The sequence below is a fragment of the Osmerus mordax genome, chromosome 2 (genome assembly GCF_038355195.1).
Source record: "Osmerus mordax isolate fOsmMor3 chromosome 2, fOsmMor3.pri, whole genome shotgun sequence".
Lineage (NCBI taxonomy): Eukaryota > Metazoa > Chordata > Actinopteri > Osmeriformes > Osmeridae > Osmerus > Osmerus mordax.
Genome location: NC_090051.1, coordinates 19,568,578 through 19,586,539, shown reverse-complemented (window position 1 = coordinate 19,586,539; position 17,962 = coordinate 19,568,578). Strand labels below are relative to the sequence as shown.

The following is a 17,962-nucleotide window of genomic DNA, read 5'->3' as shown; positions in this document are numbered from 1 at the left end:
TTAAGAGAGTTAGGAACAGAGTAGATGTACCACTTATATTATGATGTACCTTATGATGGTAGTCTGTGGCTTATGTTTGCCCCTCGCAGACAGCTCTGTTCCTCAGCTCCTAAAAAACTTTTTAGTGTAGAGCTTGGGCCATTAAATATAGACACAATGTTCCTCTATATCATTCAACGCATAACACTAAATAGTAGCATTGTACGTGTTTTAGCTAAAGGAACATCACATATGCAAGCACATTCTTTAAAAACCTTTAAGTAAAATATTGCCCTCTTGCAGCTTCAAACAGGTGAATAGAGTACAACTTCACAGTCGTTGGCAGGCTTGATTGAAATGCTAACCTTGTTGATGAAACCAGGGAAATTTCCTGAAAGGAAGTCAATGCTGGTGCATTTCATGTCTAATTGGTTTATACTTATTAACAGGAAGATGCTATTCCAAGGCTGCTGTTTGCATAATTTATTCCATTGCAAATTATAGCAAACAGTGTACTATTGTCAAAGGGGTGTTCTTTAACAGTTTTATTAACAAACACAGTTCATGCTGGTAAAGTGGAAGATACCCATGCCACATAGTAAGGTGTGAATAACACAAACTGCATATCTAACCTCTAATTAGTCTTATATTGTACTGTAAAGTCACAAGGAACTAATTTACAAATGTGATAGCAACATGAAAGACGAGGGAGGTGGCCCGGAGAGAAAACCAAACTGTCACTAGTGCCCAGGTAGAGCAACATCCCTAATGTTGTTGTCGCCGAGGCACTTCCATTACTAAGAGGCAAACGCACACTGTTAATAACTTCAGGGAAGCTGATAAACAAAACATGATGAATAATTACACAACCGAGTCAATTACACTGATTGATGGAACATATTAGCTGTGATCTGTTTGTCCATGTGGAAGGCAATGAAATGGCATCTCGACTGTGTTTTCATTTGACAGCTGTCGATGTGACGTCTCACACGACATAATGAGACACTATCCCTGCTCAGCAGCACAGAGACAACTGGTGCAGATTCATCACCGCCGTCCCATGACTGCAGTTCTCCCACAGTGTTGACATGGTCTACAGAAAAGGAACTGCAGGCATTGACGTGTGCTACCCTCGACAGATGAGTCTGTGGTGCCTTCTATGTGCTTGTGCCATGTTTCCCGTGTGGGATTGCAGTGCGTTGGAAGCAGAAGCGAAGGTTTGTTAAAAAGGTGAGAAAAGGCAGACAGCAATCAATGTGACCTTTGACTATGGAAAAGAATGATGCATATGTAAGAATGCTGTCAAGCTGTACTAAGATACATTTGATTACAGTGGGTTGAATGCATTGTAGAGGAAGGGAGGCATTAGGAGAAAAAGAACTTTTGGGTTCATCTATTGAAAATCAAGTGAATTGGTGCGTGTTAAGTTGGGCTGTCTACCTCAAGAGAGAAAAACGCATGTCCGGAAGTGCTTCATTAAAGTGTCTCCTATGCAACAACGTTATGTTTAGCCATCAAATAAATACCTGTGAAGGTCACCATTGGTTTCATTAAGCCTGATCAGCACTCATTCAGCACTCATTCACTCTTCAGCTGCCTCCTCTTCTTCTCTTTTATTTGTTTATGGATTTGTTTATTTCGCATACTCAATAGCAGAGGCAGGGGAACTGATTGACAGGGGGCACACTGAATTTTTACTGGATATTATTCTTGTTCTTTTTTTCTTTGGCAAGACCTTCACATACTGTAGGTTCCATAGCCTGATGTTTCCCCCTAGTGGTGTCATTTGCAATCCAACAGAGGGTTGATATTATTCCGAAACCCATTTACATGCAATCAGCATGATTTTCAGTATTTACGTTTTTGTCAGACAAAATTTCTGAAATGTGACAGTAACAGTCTTTGATCAGTTTTGTGTTTATCGAGAGTTAATGGCCATTAAAGTGATTCTACAGATCCAACAGAATGTTTATTAAGATATAGCTACTGGGTGATAGAAATGATTGGGTTTACTAAAACAAAACAAACAATAGTTTGATATTTGCTCCAGTATTTTGCAAAATAAAATACAAACGTATATGGTGATAGATATCTTCGATTGACGCGATATTTTTTACAGTCAAAGAAAATGTCTATGTAGTCAACCACTGACACGGCCTAATTGATTTAATGAATGTCCCGTTAGGATTGGGGAGGATGGAAAATAGTCAGATTACCTTCTTGAAGCCTCTTTTCAGATTAATTCAAGACCAATTTAAAGCACCAATGCCTTATTACTGAAGGAACATGTTTGGTCTAACAGCCTGTAGCCTACACCCATACAGATAAACCCAGATAAAGAAAGATCGACGTAAAAGAACATGAGGCAATTGTTGGACAACTTAAAGAAGGAAAAGTACACTTGTGGAAATGAATGCCTGCAGGCTGTTTGTTATTGAAATATTCGCTATTATCGTAATTTTTGAGCAACCTGTTGACCAAAGTTGGTCCAGACGTTATGTAGTAATGGAAGAGGACAAAAGGGGCACTGAAATTGGAATCCTAAAGAAAGACTTGGAAATTGGGGAATCTGGATCGCGTTTTCGATTCATCGAGCAACCCAATATCTGTTTGATTAACATGAGAGAGGTGGATGGACAGCTGTCGATAGGTCAACGACTCGACCGAGAGGAACTGTGTCATCGCTCACCACACTGCATGCTTCCGCTGGATGTAGTTGCAAGTTATAATGACAGCTTTCACCTAATTCATGTGGTGATTGAAGTCCGGGACTTTAATGACCACTCACCGTTGTTCCCTGTCACTGACACTTATATTGAGGTCATTGAAAGCGCGTCTTTGGGAACACGGTTCCCCATAGAAATAGCCTCGGATAAAGATATTGGCCAAAATGACATCCAAAACTACTATATTTCATCTAACAACCATTTTAATATCAAAGAGCAAACGGATGAAGGCGGAGATAGATACGCAGATCTCATGTTAGTTACAGAACTGGACAGAGAAACAGAAGACACTTTTACCATTTTGGTCATGGCAATGGATGGTGGAAGTCCACCCAAGTCTGGTATACTGACAGTGCACGTCAAAATAGTAGATTTTAACGATAACAGTCCATCTTTTGTAGACGACTTTGTCAGTGTGGACGTCTATGAGGATAGATTAGTAGGTGTCTTGATTTCACAGCTAAATGCAACAGACCCTGACGAGGGCAAGAATGGTGAAATCATGTTTGCGTTTGCAGAACATACACCTGCAGATATACAAAACATATTCACAATCGATTCATTTACAGGGCGTTTGGTTCTCGCTGGAGAGGTTGATTTTGAGATAACTCCTTTTTATGAATTCAAAATTAAGGCATTTGATTTAGGACTTAACTCTGTGCCAGCCGTGTGCACTGTCAGAATAAATATATTAGATGTTAATGACAACTTCCCCCTCATTTTTATAAAACCGTTCGTGTTTGACAAAGTTGTTTACATTAGCGAGCACGCGGCAGAGGGAAGTTTCGTTGCTGTGATCAGCACCATGGACAGCGACTCTGGGTTGAACGGTCAAGTTAGCTGTTTTTTGCAGGGTCATGAGCATTTCAGACTCCAGAAGGCCAACGAAAGTAATACCCACATTATAATGACAACCACACATTTAGATAGAGAAACACAGGATGAATACAACCTAACTTTTGTGGCAATGGACTTTGGAACACCACAGCTAAAAACAACGACGGAATACACAGTCCGAGTGAGTGACGAAAATGATAACACCCCTCTTTTCAATAAAGTAGTCTACGAAGTTTGGGTCGAAGAGAACAACATTGTGGGGGCATTTATAATGTCGGTGTTGGCGTTTGACCCCGATCTCGGCCAGAACGCTGACATTACATACAAACTAACAGATGATCAGTCTAACACAATTTTCCCTTCAACACAGTATGTGTCAATTAATCCACTGTCAGGGTCGCTATGTGCACTGGAGACATTCGATTATGAGCAGATAAAAGACATCAAATTGAAAGTACAGGCCAGTGACAGTGGATACCCAGAGCTATCAACAACGGCATTAGTTTGGATTAGAATTGTGGACAAGAATGACTGCCCTCCAGTGATAACATATCCTCGTTTAGTAAATGGTGTCGCTTTTGCTTTTTGGGCCACTGATGCGTCTAGTGATATCCCAGTGATGCGGATCAAAGCGCAGGACGCAGATGAGGGACTGAATGCAGAACTGAAGTTCCTTATCTTGGAGGACGCACGCAAATTATTTGCAGTCAATGAACGGACTGGCAGCCTGTATCTCCAAGGAAAACAGTGTAACCCCTCTGAGAAAATACTACAGGTAGAAGTAGGTGTGAGTGATAAGGGAATCCCTCCTTTGATGACTAAGGTGAAGATAAATGTTATTGTCACTGGGGTAGCACCATCGACATCGCAAACAATGGCCATACCAGAGTCAACAGACTTGGAGAAGAATCAGCTGACTCTCGAGTCTTGTCTTAGCCAAATTGTCTGTTTTCTCCTATTGACAGGAGTCGTCCTGGTAATTGCATTAGTATATAGAGCCACCATTAGAAGGGGACACTATAGCACAATTCAAACTAAAAAGGAGACTTTGGAAATCTGCCAACAAATAAAGATGTCATGGTTGGGTGAGTCTAGCAGTGATTTGATCAAATCCTGTTCATCTGTCGATTAGCTACTTTTGAAAAGAGAGCTGGCTTTACATAAACACACATTTTCTTTCTTTGGCTGTGGAAGAGCAACGGAGTACTGCACGAAAATTATAAATTTGCCTATTGACAAATTGTTGGATCATTTCATTTTCATTTAGTCATTTAGCAGACGCTCTTATCCAGAGCGACTTACAGTAAGTACAGGGACATTCCCCCTGAGACAAGTAGGGTGAAGTGCCTTGCCCAAGGACACAACGTCATTTTGCACAGCCGGGAATCGAACCGGTAACCTTCAGATTACTAGCCCGACTCCCTCACCGCTCAGCCAACTGACTCCCTGATTTCTAGCTTCACAAAAATGCCCAGCCTTATCAATGGATGAGGATACAATCTCTTTAAAAATCATCCTACCTTCTCTTTCACTGAACTCTACAGATGAATATACCTTGTGGCACAAGTTATTGGGTCGACGGGCATCAATTTGACCTACATGGGAAATATAAAGCAATGATGAAGTAAGCCATGTTCTATTGATTGATAAATGCATTTTTGCTTTGAGGGCAATTGGAGACCTGTCACTTTGTAGGACATCACTGCAAGCAAAACGGTGACCTTCCTGCTTTATTCCAAGTTGTTCTCTTCCTCTTCTGGTTCATAAAATACATATGTTTAGGAAGGTGTTTACGAATGTACATATTTTGTTAGGATTTCTAGCTTCACAAAAATGCCCAGCCTTATCAATGGGCCAAGTTTAAGTCCCCCTCTGTTAGTGCTACGTGGAAAGTTCCTACTGTTTTCTCTAGAAATAGAAATATCCTAGCTGTGAGCTAATACATTTTAATCAGATGACTTTCTCATAGATTTCTTTCCTCTAAACAGATATTTATCACAGTTAATATATTGTAATATTTAAAAAAATAGTGTTCCTCTTTTTTGTAAACTGTTCTAAATGGATAAAACCCCTCAACGATTATATTCTAATGTGGCTCAATCTGGCTTCAGACAATAGAGCTGTATAACAGTTTCACTGGCAAAAGTTCAGGAAACTATGTATTTGTTTTCGACCGCTTAAGGGCATTCATGGAGCTCAGATGGTGGGATTATGTAAGATTTTAAACATCCTGCTCTTGTATTAGCATTTTCTTAAGACTTATTTGATTTTGGCCTTCAGCAGATGGAATATTCTGCTCTTTCACCTGGACACATGTAGAATAGCCTAAACAAAACCCGACAGCTTCTGTGCAGAATAGACCTCTCAACCGTTGCAAAGAAAACATAAAATATGTATATTTTACAAGATGACACTCATTTCAGTATGTAAAAATGCATTCCTCAGACAAGAGGTTCACTAAAGATGTTTCAGAGATCAGTTTTTTGCTGGAGCTTAGTGGGTATGGAGGCCAGATCTCCAGAGGCCTGTTCTACTGAGTCCCTCATCCTTCTAACCAAAATGGAGTAGACTGATCCATTACATGTGAAGATGCTGATGAAAAGCAACCAATTTCCCAACAGACACGTTCTCTTGTGAGAGATGTTGAATATCTTATTTATTACATTTAAGATGTACTATTCTGATTGATATGCTGTATGGACGATGTCGGCACACTTTTTTTGTCTGAATGTGTATATTTGTCCCTTTTGAACATGTCTACAGCTATAATAGAACTTCAAGTATTTAGGCGGCTTTCTTTGTTGAAGATGCAATGTTGATGTTGAATGTTTTTATTATTTACAGTGTTGAAATAAAACTGTTTTTAAATTCTGTTCTCCATGTCACATCTTCCTCATATATTTTTATATTAATAAAAGAACCACAGCGGACAGAGTAACACTTTTTAATACAACAGCACCACAACAAGGAGATGGCTGGCTATCTACATGTAGTACTAATTGAAATGCAGAACGTATGACATGATGAGACTTCATTAATATACAGTTCTTACTGACTGATGTTCATTTCATAAGAACTTGACTTCACAGTCTATGTTAATGCATGTCCCTATACAAGAAAATCAATTTCACCACACCCTGACAGAGATGAAGACGATTGTAATAAGAAGAGATACTGAATTAAAAACAAGCAGACTTAAAATTTGTAAATTCATATTTTATTTGTAAGAAAAATTCAATATTCCATTATTTCAATGATGACTAAGTGTTTATAAAATAAAACAATATTTACATGTTGAAACAATATATACAACTACTGATGTATGTGACATGCATTTGTACAAGTATGTACATGTTATACATCAATCAGTATACAATAAAGTGAATACTACAGCTGCCTACATTGCTATGTTGAATGGCAGTTAAAAAATGGTTGCAACTTCAGACTCTGTTGCCACAGTAACAATTTCCGGTTTGTGCTTGTGCCTTCCACCAACTGCTGACTTGCTCTGCTGATGGGAAAAGTAAGGGGGGAGAGTGCCTGTCCTGGAGAATGTCTGCAAGCTGCTTCTTGGTTTGGAAAAGTTGGTGTTATACCCAGAGTCTTTCCAGGAGAGGGGATAGCCAATGGGATTGTTGTAGACTGGTGCTGGTGAAAAGCCTATTGTGTATGCATTGTCTTCTGAGTCCTGAAAGCTATGGGTTGGTATTACACAGTAAGTGCCTTGCCAATCCACAGCCAGAGTGTTAGCAGCATTGGATGAACCTGAAATAGAACACACATTTACAGAATTACAATCCAAGAAGGCGAAAACTCCAGTTTTCATGAAAGTGTCAGTCATTGTAGCATGGCTGTGTACTCTATTAAGATGGGGGCTAGGCATTGCTGGCAGGGCAGGTGTGAAGCCATTTAAGTTTGACATACACTATATAAATGCAAATCCTCATCATTATTCTTCTTCTACAAGCAAATATATAGAACTTTAAAAATCGTAAATAAATGAGGATAAACTCACCCTTGGAGCAGGGCTGAAATGTACTGAGGTTCCTCTTTCCTCCATCCCCGCTGATGTCAGAGTCACTGTCATTGAAATCGCTGTCCCCTTTGCCACTGTCCTTCACGCTTAGCTGGTCTGTGTTCCCAGTGCCACTGTGAATAGAATCAAACATATTAGCCACCACCGCACCACTGTATCGGATTATTGATGTGTTTTTTTCACTTATGATGCCTGCTACCACCCCAACCACCCTCCTCCAAAGGACATCCCTGATTACAGTATGCAGAGTGAATAGGTAGGTACCAGCAATTCAGGATATACATGTGAATAAATCACATCATAATGAAAACAGGAAAAGTAATATTCTGTGGTGTTCTTACCTTAGCTGCAGGCAGTATTTGTCACCTTGCCACACAGAAGTTGGTTGAAACGGCTTAGGGGCCAGGAATATCTTAGGAACACAGAGTAAGAACAGTTTCAGTTGTAGTTCCAAGAATCATTTGAATGCAAAGGAGTGGGTGGACAGTTCCAAAACTACAGGAAGCAATTGACTCACCTGTGTCTCGGAGTTTACACTCCTCTCTTCATAGAGACTTGAATCCTCCAGTGATGAGCTTGCCTTGTTGCTGAAGCAACCTCTATGGCCACCATACATGTTAGGTTCAGTCGGTCTCTGCACGTGAAGAGGCCTGCAGTCGAACAGACGTCGGGTCACTTCCTTCTTGGAGCCCTGGTTTCTTCTTTTTCGGTTCAGCTTGCATGTGACAACAACTATCACAATGGCAATCAGCAGCAGTGCACACCCCCCACCGAGCATAACGATAACCAGGAGGGAAACATCCAAGCTGGGCCGCTCCTCATCACTCGGTGGTAACATGATGACAAGCTGGTCTTCAGAAGGCTGTGAGTCTGTGACAGTAAACCTAATAGTGGCACTGGTTGAAAGGGGGGCCCTCCCACTGTCGCTCACAGCGATCTTCATTTCCAGCACGTCTCCAATTTGTGAAGTCAGCCCCTGTTTCAAAGCAATCTCCCCAGTGTCTTTGTTCATGGCAAAGTTCGAATTACCCTGTACAATATGGTAGGAGAGTTCAGCATTGACACCTTCATCCTCATCTTCACCTTTGACCCTTAGAGCTAGATATCCCAGGGGTGCGTTGTAAGGCAGAGCAACATCAGCAGAGTCATTGAACAAAACAGGGAAAGTGAAACGGGGATAGTTATCATTCTGATCAACAACTTTTATCCGGATTGTAGATGTGCTTGATCGCTGAGGTGAGCCGTGGTCTTCTGCTTGGATGGTGAATTCAATCTGCTTAAGGGTCTCAAAATCAAACGATCTCAGACTATACAATGACCCTGTGGCTGGGTCTATAGAGACATAAGTTAAAATTGATGCACCTCCAGTCACCTCTGAATCCATGAGTTTGTATGAGACTTTAGCATTTTTTCCAGTATCTAGATCCCTTGCAACAACTGTGGTTACATAAGACCCTGGGATATTGTTTTCCAGGACTGAAACTTCAAATAATGATTTGCTAAACAGAGGAGCATTGTCATTTTCGTCAGTAACTCGGATGGTATACTGCTTGATGGTTTTGAATGGTGGGGTTCCAAGGTCTTCAGCCACGACAGTAAGGTTATACTCAGGGATTCTTTCGCGATCTAAAGTAGTAGTAGTTACTATCATGAATGTGTCTCCATAAGCCTGCTGCAGTTTGAAGTGCTGGTGTCCATGAAGGCTTGTTCGGACGTAGCCGTTTGAACTTGAGTCTCTGTCTGAAGTGCTGATAAGGGCCACAAAGCTCTCCTCCGCGGCGGCCTCCGTAATGAAAGCAACCCCGTCACTTGTAGAAGTCATTGGCTTGATTTTAATTTCTGGTGGGTTGTCGTTTACGTCAACAATGTCCACGACAACTTTGCAGGTGGAAGGGACAGAGTGCATGCCTAAATCTGAGGCCTTGATGTTCAACTCGTATGATCTCTTGATCTCATAATCAACCAAGGCTCTCAAAGTCACATCACCAGAATAGGTGTCAATATTAAAAACACGCGCTACTTCAGAGGTCGGATCGTCGACAAAGCCATATATCACCTCGCCATTAATGCTAACATCTGGGTCAAAAGCGTGCACTTTCAGAACGCGATGACCTATAGGCGAGTCTTCGTAAAGTTCAACTGTGAGTGAATTATGTTCAAAAGTCGGGCTATTGTCATTAAAGTCCAGTACAGTGATGTAGACCGTAATTGATCCAGACCTGGGTGGCTCCCCTCCATCGGTGGCTGTCACTTCGATGGTATATGAATCCTCAACTTCTCTGTCCAGTTTTTTCACCAACACAAGTTCTGCATACTTTACTCCATCTTCCCTCGTGCGCACATCAACGACAAAATTGCTCGAGGGAGAAATATGGTAACTCTGGATGTAGTTACTTCCCACATCATGGTCAACTGCTATTGGCAAAGGAAATCTGGAGTCCAAGGAAACGTTCTCGGATATCTCCAGTTTTGTCTCGTTGTGGAGAAATTGAGGAGGGTTGTCGTTAATGTCCTTCACCTCAATCTCGACATGAATCAGTTGAAACTTTTCTTTTGACAAAGCGACAATATTAAACGCGACAAAGCATCTGGGGGAGCGCGGACAGAGTTGCTCTCTGTCAATTGTTTCCCCGACGGTTAGAAGTCCATCAATCTCACGCATTTGAATTACAGAGGAGTTTGACTCTTGCATAAAACTGAATGAAGTCTCAGGGTCTTCCGATGGGTCAATCTTTAAATCCCGAGAGAGATTTCCTATCTCTGTCCCAGGCGCATCCTCTTCGTAAGTGAAGTATCTTGTCGTTGTACACTGAACACAATAAAACAACCAAACAATCACCACCAACTCTCCAACTCCTCTAATTATGCAGAATCCCATTTTTAAGGACTAAAAAAACAAAGAACAGCATAAATGATGCAAATAAAAACTTTCTGTTGAGGTAAATCTCTTTGCACAACCGGTTCATCCAAGTACGTCGACTGTCGAGCCTACAGACAGTTGATCTATAAGTCTTGATGTATGCTAATACGTTGGTCCTTCAGCCAATGGCATTGAAGTGGCAAACCAAATGGCGCACGTTTGTCACAGTTGGTGCAAACTGTCGAGACTATTTCCATGTGCAAATGGTCTCAGACAAAATGATCTAATCTTTGATAATGTAATGACAAAAGTGTTTATTTTAGAAAAGCCTGCTTAATAAGATTATCCCAAAAGGCTTATTAACGTAGATGCGTATTGTAAAATGTATAAGATGTGTAGTTGGCCAGGTTGAACTGTCACAATGCCGAAACCAAATCAGATGTGTACAAGACTGAATGTTATTATGCCAAACCAATACTACAATGTTTGTGAACTGTGTCTTTTAAAAACATTAGCATTAACATGTATAATAGGCCTACATTCAACAGAAAAATGACACCCAACAAAGTTTAAGATTTAAGACAGTCTAGGAAGTACTGAATAACCAACCTACTAAAGACCACAGCCACTATCAGGTGGTATTTGACAACCATATGGATGATTAGCCTGCTTGATTAAAAAGAGTGTTTTGGCTTCAAAGGGCTGGCTCTTGACACCCTCCACAAGTATGGGCTAAATCTGTCTGAGCCCCCTAGGAAAGCACATACAGGAAGGTGTCAAAAGCCACACTTTGCAAATGCAAAAAAGCCTTTGCTGCTGTGTTAATTCAGGTTAAAATGGGAGCTAGTACTAAGGATAAAAGATTGTTGTACTGATTGAGTCAACCCAATAGTTTTAAGACCAAGTCATAATTTGTGTTGTGTGTGTGTGTGTGTGGGGTACTTCTATACTCATTATGTTCTTACTCTTAGTTCATAATACACAGAAAGTGAGGGCAATGACCATTAGAATACAGGACAGTATGACTCATAGTCTAATAGGAAGATGTTTCTGTTCTGTACTCATACCAGTATGGTTGTGATGGTGATAACGATGAGGGAGATAGGGACAGTGCTTGTTTTCTCGTTCCAAGAATTAATGTCTCCTGTATCAACATACTGCAGCATGAAAGTAAATGGCTGAAGAGAATCAGTAATTAAATAAGTATGATGTTCATTCACTAAGGATTGACTAGATTGACCTGTACTTTTTTGTACAATAATTGGTTCTGAACTGATAGTTCTCTAAATGGAAGAAGACATTGGGCTCAAAAAATTTCTCCAGTATTTGCTAATTGGAAAAATTATAGTTACAGAAAATGTGTGCAAACGCTGTCTCTCATTGTGCAAGTTCTGGAATTGAGGCTGCGTTCAAGCCCTTCAGCATCAAGAATGAAAAAACTGCGAGACTGTTAAAGGTCACTTTATTAAAGAAAGTATACAGTAGTGTCTGGTATCTTTAGATATAATCTATCAATATGCAACCTGTCTCATAAAGGACCACAAGACGAAGAAACACATTAAACAAAAGGAAGTACTGAAACACAAAGGTACAGTCGTCTCCTCCAGAAGCATGCTCAGACAGCCCCCATTACCAGAACCACCCTCGGCATTGCCCCCCCCCCCCCCCCTTCCCCCAAGCATTAAGGGTGTTGAAATCCGGGATTTTGTAGTTAATACCAAACCATGGGCCAAATTAGTTGTTTGCTTCTAAGAGGCTTATGTTTTAATCTTATCAAATATCTCACTCATGAGGGTGACCATATTTTCTAAGGTTAAAAAAACCTATGTTTGAAGATGAACAAGATTGTCAGATCCAAAGACAGACACTGTTGCTCTCTTTTTTCACAACATACTTCATATATAGGGTAATTTAAAACATTGACTTTTCTTATTTTAGCTCGTGCAATCTCATACATAACACAGCCGCTGCTCAACTGTACCTTTATATCAGCTAATCAATGTCAATGGCATCAAATCAGTTATATTTTCGATCTCCTGTTATTAGTCTGACACATCATTGTGTTTTAAAACTTTGTGTGCTCGGGTTAGTTTGGCTGAGCCATGGCTGAGCGATATGTGTTTGCCTCTTAAATATGGGGATTAAGGCAGATCACAGCTTGATTGAGACCATTGCAATGACTGTAAAACCTGAGAGCAGATTAAGGGGCTTGGCCATCTGTTGCTGGACTGATGTGATTTTAATTAATGGTAAGAATAACATTAATCTATGTTTAGCAGACCTCTTCTCGACAACTACTGTGAGGATCAGAGATGTCTGTCTCATGTTTATCTATTACGTGGTTGGAGATTCAGAGATCTGGGCCTTTGGAGGACTGTCTCCTTCAGTTTTACAATGGCAACAAACAGGTAGGCTGACTGCAAGCCCAGCTTTTGGTCACACTGTGGGTATTAATCCTCACATATGCCACCGGGAGCAAATGTCTCAGCAGACCACAAATAACTGCCTTTTGGATAATTACCCAGGTATCACTGAGTTACCGTTGAGAAATGATTACCCAAAGTTCATTTCAACATTAACCTTTTATTTATTTATTTGTATTAAATGTGTGTTCTGAAACACACAAAGCTATTTGTTTTGTTGATTCCCTAGATATTTAGTTTCCTTACAAAACATTGCCTATTGATCTTTTAGTCAAGGATGTGCTTTAAACATGACATACAACATTTATATTTTATATAACTGATATATAACTGATTTAACCACACATTTAAAAAAAAGGTAGTCATCCAGTATTATTCCCACGCAATATTCTCAGTTTCTTCATCTCACTTACTACCTTGAATGCTCTCTAAAGTAGTAGTGTATATGTCAGAACCAAGGACATGAACTCTAAACCGTGTTTAATCTTATCCGTCTAAAAACAAGATGAACTCTGTACCCCTTAAGCCCAATCCTTCCCTGAGACAAATGGGTGTCAACGTGTGAGCAACAGATGTGAAGGTGACAAGGGATCAGACTTCCAGGTGGTCCCTGGTCATCCTACACACTCCAACTGATTTAAACCGGCCAAATGCTAAACATGATGCCCCTAATTACACATTATTTTCTGTTAATTCTGTCACAGTTGGCTCTAAAATAGCCATGGACACAAAAGTGCCTTTCTTGCCCTTTCTGTGCCTCAGATTCCTGAAATGACTGTAGCTGGGTATACATGGCACAGGCTTTAGAGAAGAACTCCCCAGGGCTGCACTTGAATGTCTTGATCGTTTTCATGCAGCACACACATCTAGTTTTAAAGATATTTGTAAAACAAAGATTAATTACGATAATGGAATGCATAACATAAGAAAAGTATGGAGCTATCTTATAATTTTATAAATAATTAATTAGTCTATTAGGGGCCACAAATGAATAATGCACTGTTTCTCTTTAATTGGATCTCGATGGACTATGCATGTTTCAAACTCATTTAGTACGTTAATATGGATGTAAACATGTTTCTAGGATTTCTTCATGCTGGCTGCAAAAGACTGCATCTAAATGGAGAAGGAAACTATTTGTTTTTTGAATAATGAGAAAACTGAGAAAGATCAAAGACAACGTTACTATTCTGAGACAAATCGTGCTTGGCTGAGGATTGTGTACTGTTTCCCAACTCCTGTCTGACTGGATTATCTTACCATGAACTTCCAACCTTTACCTCACACACAAACTAGAACTACACTCATATCCATTGTTAGAAGCTGTATTAGATTCTACTCTGGCTGGAAAACGAAACAATTTGAGACTTTTCTTATGGCTATGTGGAAGGAATGCCTGATGGGCACAATAACTTGTTCTAAAAGTCGCGGGTCTGTCAACTGAATGACACACAGATGTGATTTCCCAAATGCATATCATTTATTGTACAGTATAAAAGAAGATTACATTAACAGATACACTGCTATCCATAAAATGAACCAAGGGGGTAAACATCTATGGCCTACTGAGTTTTTCACCAAAGGAAAACACGACAAACACACAATTTGCAAAATTCAACCCAAAGATCAAACCATAAATAAACATGGATTTCACAAATCTCAATCAAATTAATCAAATTAACAAAATACTCAAAAATTGGGTGTAACTTCACAGCAAAATAATGTTAACGGTGGGAAAAACTCCGTAAGTCCATCTAGTTACTCCGAGGCAGACAAGAATAAACTTAGCCAGTGCATCACATTAATATAAAAACACAACACTCAACACACAGATCAACTACACGTTACCCAGGAATGTAATGCCCAACACGTTTCGCACTGTGTTGCAGAATAGGTAACACTCCACATGGATTGCGATCCAACTCAGTCTCTGACGACTTCCCCAACCCTGAACGGGAGCAGAACGTATAATGCTCCACACCTGGATGTTTACATTTGCTTACCTGGTATGGGTAGAGCTACCAATTAAGACTTTAGAATAATATGGGTGGTGCTAATGATTAGGAGAGCTCAACCTACCACAGCTAAATCAACTTTACCATGTAGCCTACATGCAACATTCATATTATTGTTCATTTATGTTTTGATGGTTTGAAGATCTGTCTAGCACTTCACTTAGAGGGACTTCTCTCAGTAGTCAAACGGTACACAATTTATGAATTTGTTAAACAAATCCTCTGAAAGCAAAAAGAAAAGCTTGCATACTGTTGTAATTGCAGCAAGCCTGCAGGGAAACCATGGGTAAGAGCGCCATCTACAGGTGAGACCTCTGACACCTCTGACATGTGACGACAAGCTCACATCAATAACCAATCCTCAAAGCAAACCCCACTTTCTATAGTATATATTTCATGCTGTCTCTGATCAATACCTGCCCTGACTAATGAATCCAAAAGAACTGTGCGAAAGCACCTGTCTGAGAGAACATCTTGTCCTGCCAGATCACAGATACCAAACACAGCCTCATTAGAATAGGAGAGGTATGCTTTTGACTGAGCTCCTTAACCTCAAAAGCATGTGATAAGCAGTCAGAGTCTATTTGAAATCAGCTGCTCTTTTATAAGTAAGGAGAGGAGCCGTGCTGTGTGCCTTTCACTCGATGTTGGTAAAGCTTCCCAGTGATGCCTTCAATCCAATTAAATTGACTACTTTACATTTCATGGTCTACATTGAATTTTAACACCCCAAGGTACACAGATGAGTACCTTGCAAATCAGCCATGCACAGTACACGTTTGTTTCTCTTTTTTTTTTTACCACAAACCAAATTCTTTAGAATGCGTTTTGATTACGAGCGCATATTTTGCACAACGTCGCTGACAACTGGAATTTTATTTTAATTGAGATTTTCCACATTTTCACTCACTCACTCGCAATGCATTGCAGTTTAATTGCATATCTCCATACTGAAACATGTGTATATCTGTGGTTACAGCTTGATGTCAGTTTGGATATCAAGTGGGGTATATCAGTATTTGTTTGGCAGTCCAGGCTGCGAATAAATCCTGTTCTCTGTGGGATGCATAATTCAAAGCAGGAAAGATAAAGTTTAGAGCTAGTGTGTGTTTTTATGATTGTGTACAGTATGTGTGTATTTTAGTGTATGTGAGTCTGTGTGTGTGTGCATGTGAATACTAATGTATGTATTTTTCAAGGACCAGGTTCCTTCCTCTTTCTCTGAATGTATTCCTCATCTCAATATATCCATCTCAGAACGTTTCCTCCTTGAAGCCATTTCTTCAGCGTTGTTATCTGATGGGTGCAAACTCTTTCCATTGGTGGGGGCTGATGACACGATGGCCGTGTGGGGATTGGCTGTGAACTCCTCCATGGCTCTTCACCAATCCCCAGTCTGCCTGGCCCTGACAGCCCCCACAGGGCTGGCCACTGGGGGTGGACTCCTGGGCCAATTGGCCAGTGAGGGGTGTAATCACTCCCTCCGACATATTTGGCACAAGCTCCCCTTTTGCAAAACAATAAACAAGGCCTGGGTGCTCTCTCTGCCTAATCACGTTACACCAGAAGATGGCAACATTGAGATGGAAGTTTCACACTCTAAACGTGTGTTGGGGGCTTGAAATTGCACCGAGTAGAAAGGTTAGACTCAGGTACGTGGAATAAATTATACTAATCTCACCACACTTAAGTACTGTATCAAACGGATATACTGCAGACCAATTCTGATGATTCCACTGACTGCATTAATTTGCATAATACACTCTATAATGCCCCAATCACATCTTCCCGTGACAATGCCAGGAGTTTGGCTACTGCACTTGCAGTAAAACCTGCCCTTTCAGTCTTACCTCTATTACCTATGGTACCTCAGTATCAGGGAGAGCCGACAACAGAGAGGACAATGGAGAGCAATATTGTTCAGAGAGCAGAGAGGAGAGATGAATGTTAGGGGCATCAGCTGGGAAGATGTTTTGTCTCCCCACTGTGCGCCTGGTGCAGAGAGGAGTTAAGGGATTCCAATCTAGTTGAGTCCTGCGGTGCGAGAATGTTTGGAGTGTGCTTGGTGATAGCAGAGTCCATTACTGGGCTGAGTCTCAGGGCAGACTGCCATTGTGCCAGCGAGCGAGTGGGTTAATCAGATCCCAACTCCATTATGAACGGCGGTTATTTCTAAAGGGCTCTATGAATAGAATAAGCTCTCGTAAAGATGAAGCTCAACTCTGTGCTTTTATGGAACAAGGGCTTCTGAAAGAGGACACTGGTGTACATTTTAAGAGATCTGCAGTTCTCTGGAGCTCAACCAAAAGATTGGTTTATGAAATCCGGGTTATTAATTGTGTCAGATTATGAAATTCTGCCTCCTGTTCTGGTCTGTTTTGTCTGCTGTCAAGGGCAGCTGAGTTTAATTGATTTTTTAAGTATGGAATTAATTTCATATAGATGTGCAACAAAATTGAATTTTTCTAATTGGTTACAGGGCTGACAATATTTCCCCACTCACAATCAATTTAACACAATGATGATTTTGTTTGGCAGTTCAGGTTCCGTGATGACTCACAAGTCTAAGGCTTTGTTGTGCAATACAGTCTGAAAACAGAGGAGGCCATTTTTTTTTAAACACACAAGTCTTTAGATGCTCTTTTCAGTCCTATCTAAGTGAGTGTGATTTACATGGTAATGTGACATTTCGGACCTTTTGGATTTGCAGTATTTGCAGATAATGTTTTTACCTGTTTTTCTAAGGCTACAACGAGACAAAATTCTGCAAAGCTTTCAGAACAACGGGGGATATTTGTTAACAGCCCAGACAATCCCACTCTCTGCTAAGAGGTATTTAAGCACTGAGGATGAAGTGAGATGGAAAATCACATTTCCATAACAGGACGAGGAAAACAGTCTGGCAGAAGGTGTTTTTGTCTGTTGAATTGTCAGAGCAATCATGGTGATGCCACAGTCAGGGGCAGCAATCCAGAGGGTGAGGGGTGGGGGGCAGAACCCTCTTTCCTCCACTCTGGAGTACACCCACTCACACAAACAAGTATACACACATGCACACGCACACACAGCACACACACACACACACA

The 17,962-nt window shown here is 40.6% G+C and overlaps 2 protein-coding genes across 2 annotated transcripts; one reads left to right on the top strand and one right to left on the bottom strand.

The window, feature by feature from the left end:
• Positions 1-2,484: 2,484 nt before the first annotated feature.
• LOC136967477 (protocadherin-8-like) lies at positions 2,485-4,522 on the top strand. Its single transcript, XM_067261284.1, has 2 exons — positions 2,485-4,317; positions 4,508-4,522. The coding sequence occupies exons 1-2, from the start codon at positions 2,485-2,487 to the stop codon at positions 4,520-4,522; spliced, it is 1,848 nt and encodes a 615-aa protein (XP_067117385.1).
• Positions 4,523-6,963: 2,441 nt separating this feature from the next.
• pcdh8 (protocadherin 8) lies at positions 6,964-16,366 on the bottom strand. Its single transcript, XM_067261272.1, has 6 exons — positions 16,216-16,366; positions 12,378-12,430; positions 8,096-10,387; positions 7,920-7,990; positions 7,558-7,691; positions 6,964-7,307 (listed from the first exon to the last, which is right to left on the bottom strand). Exons 1-6 carry the CDS (start codon positions 16,364-16,366, stop codon positions 6,964-6,966), a joined length of 3,045 nt encoding a protein of 1,014 aa, XP_067117373.1.
• Positions 16,367-17,962: the final 1,596 nt, after the last annotated feature.

What these genes read in the sequence shown, in the direction of transcription:
- LOC136967477 (XM_067261284.1), top strand. Translation starts at nt 2,485, where the DNA reads ATGGAAGAGGACAAAAGGGGCACTGAAATTGGAATCCTAAAGAAAGAC.
- pcdh8 (XM_067261272.1), bottom strand. Translation starts at nt 16,366, where the DNA reads ATGTCGGAGGGAGTGATTACACCCCTCACTGGCCAATTGGCCCAGGAG. An exon ending in TTATGTATGAGATTGCACGA is followed by an intron (nt 10,388 to 12,377) that starts GCTAAAATAAGA and finishes TATTGTGTTCAG; the next exon opens with TGTACAACGACAAGATACTT. An exon ending in ATTTCAGCCCTGCTCCAAGG is followed by an intron (nt 7,308 to 7,557) that starts GTGAGTTTATCC and finishes GTTCTATTTCAG; the next exon opens with GTTCATCCAATGCTGCTAAC.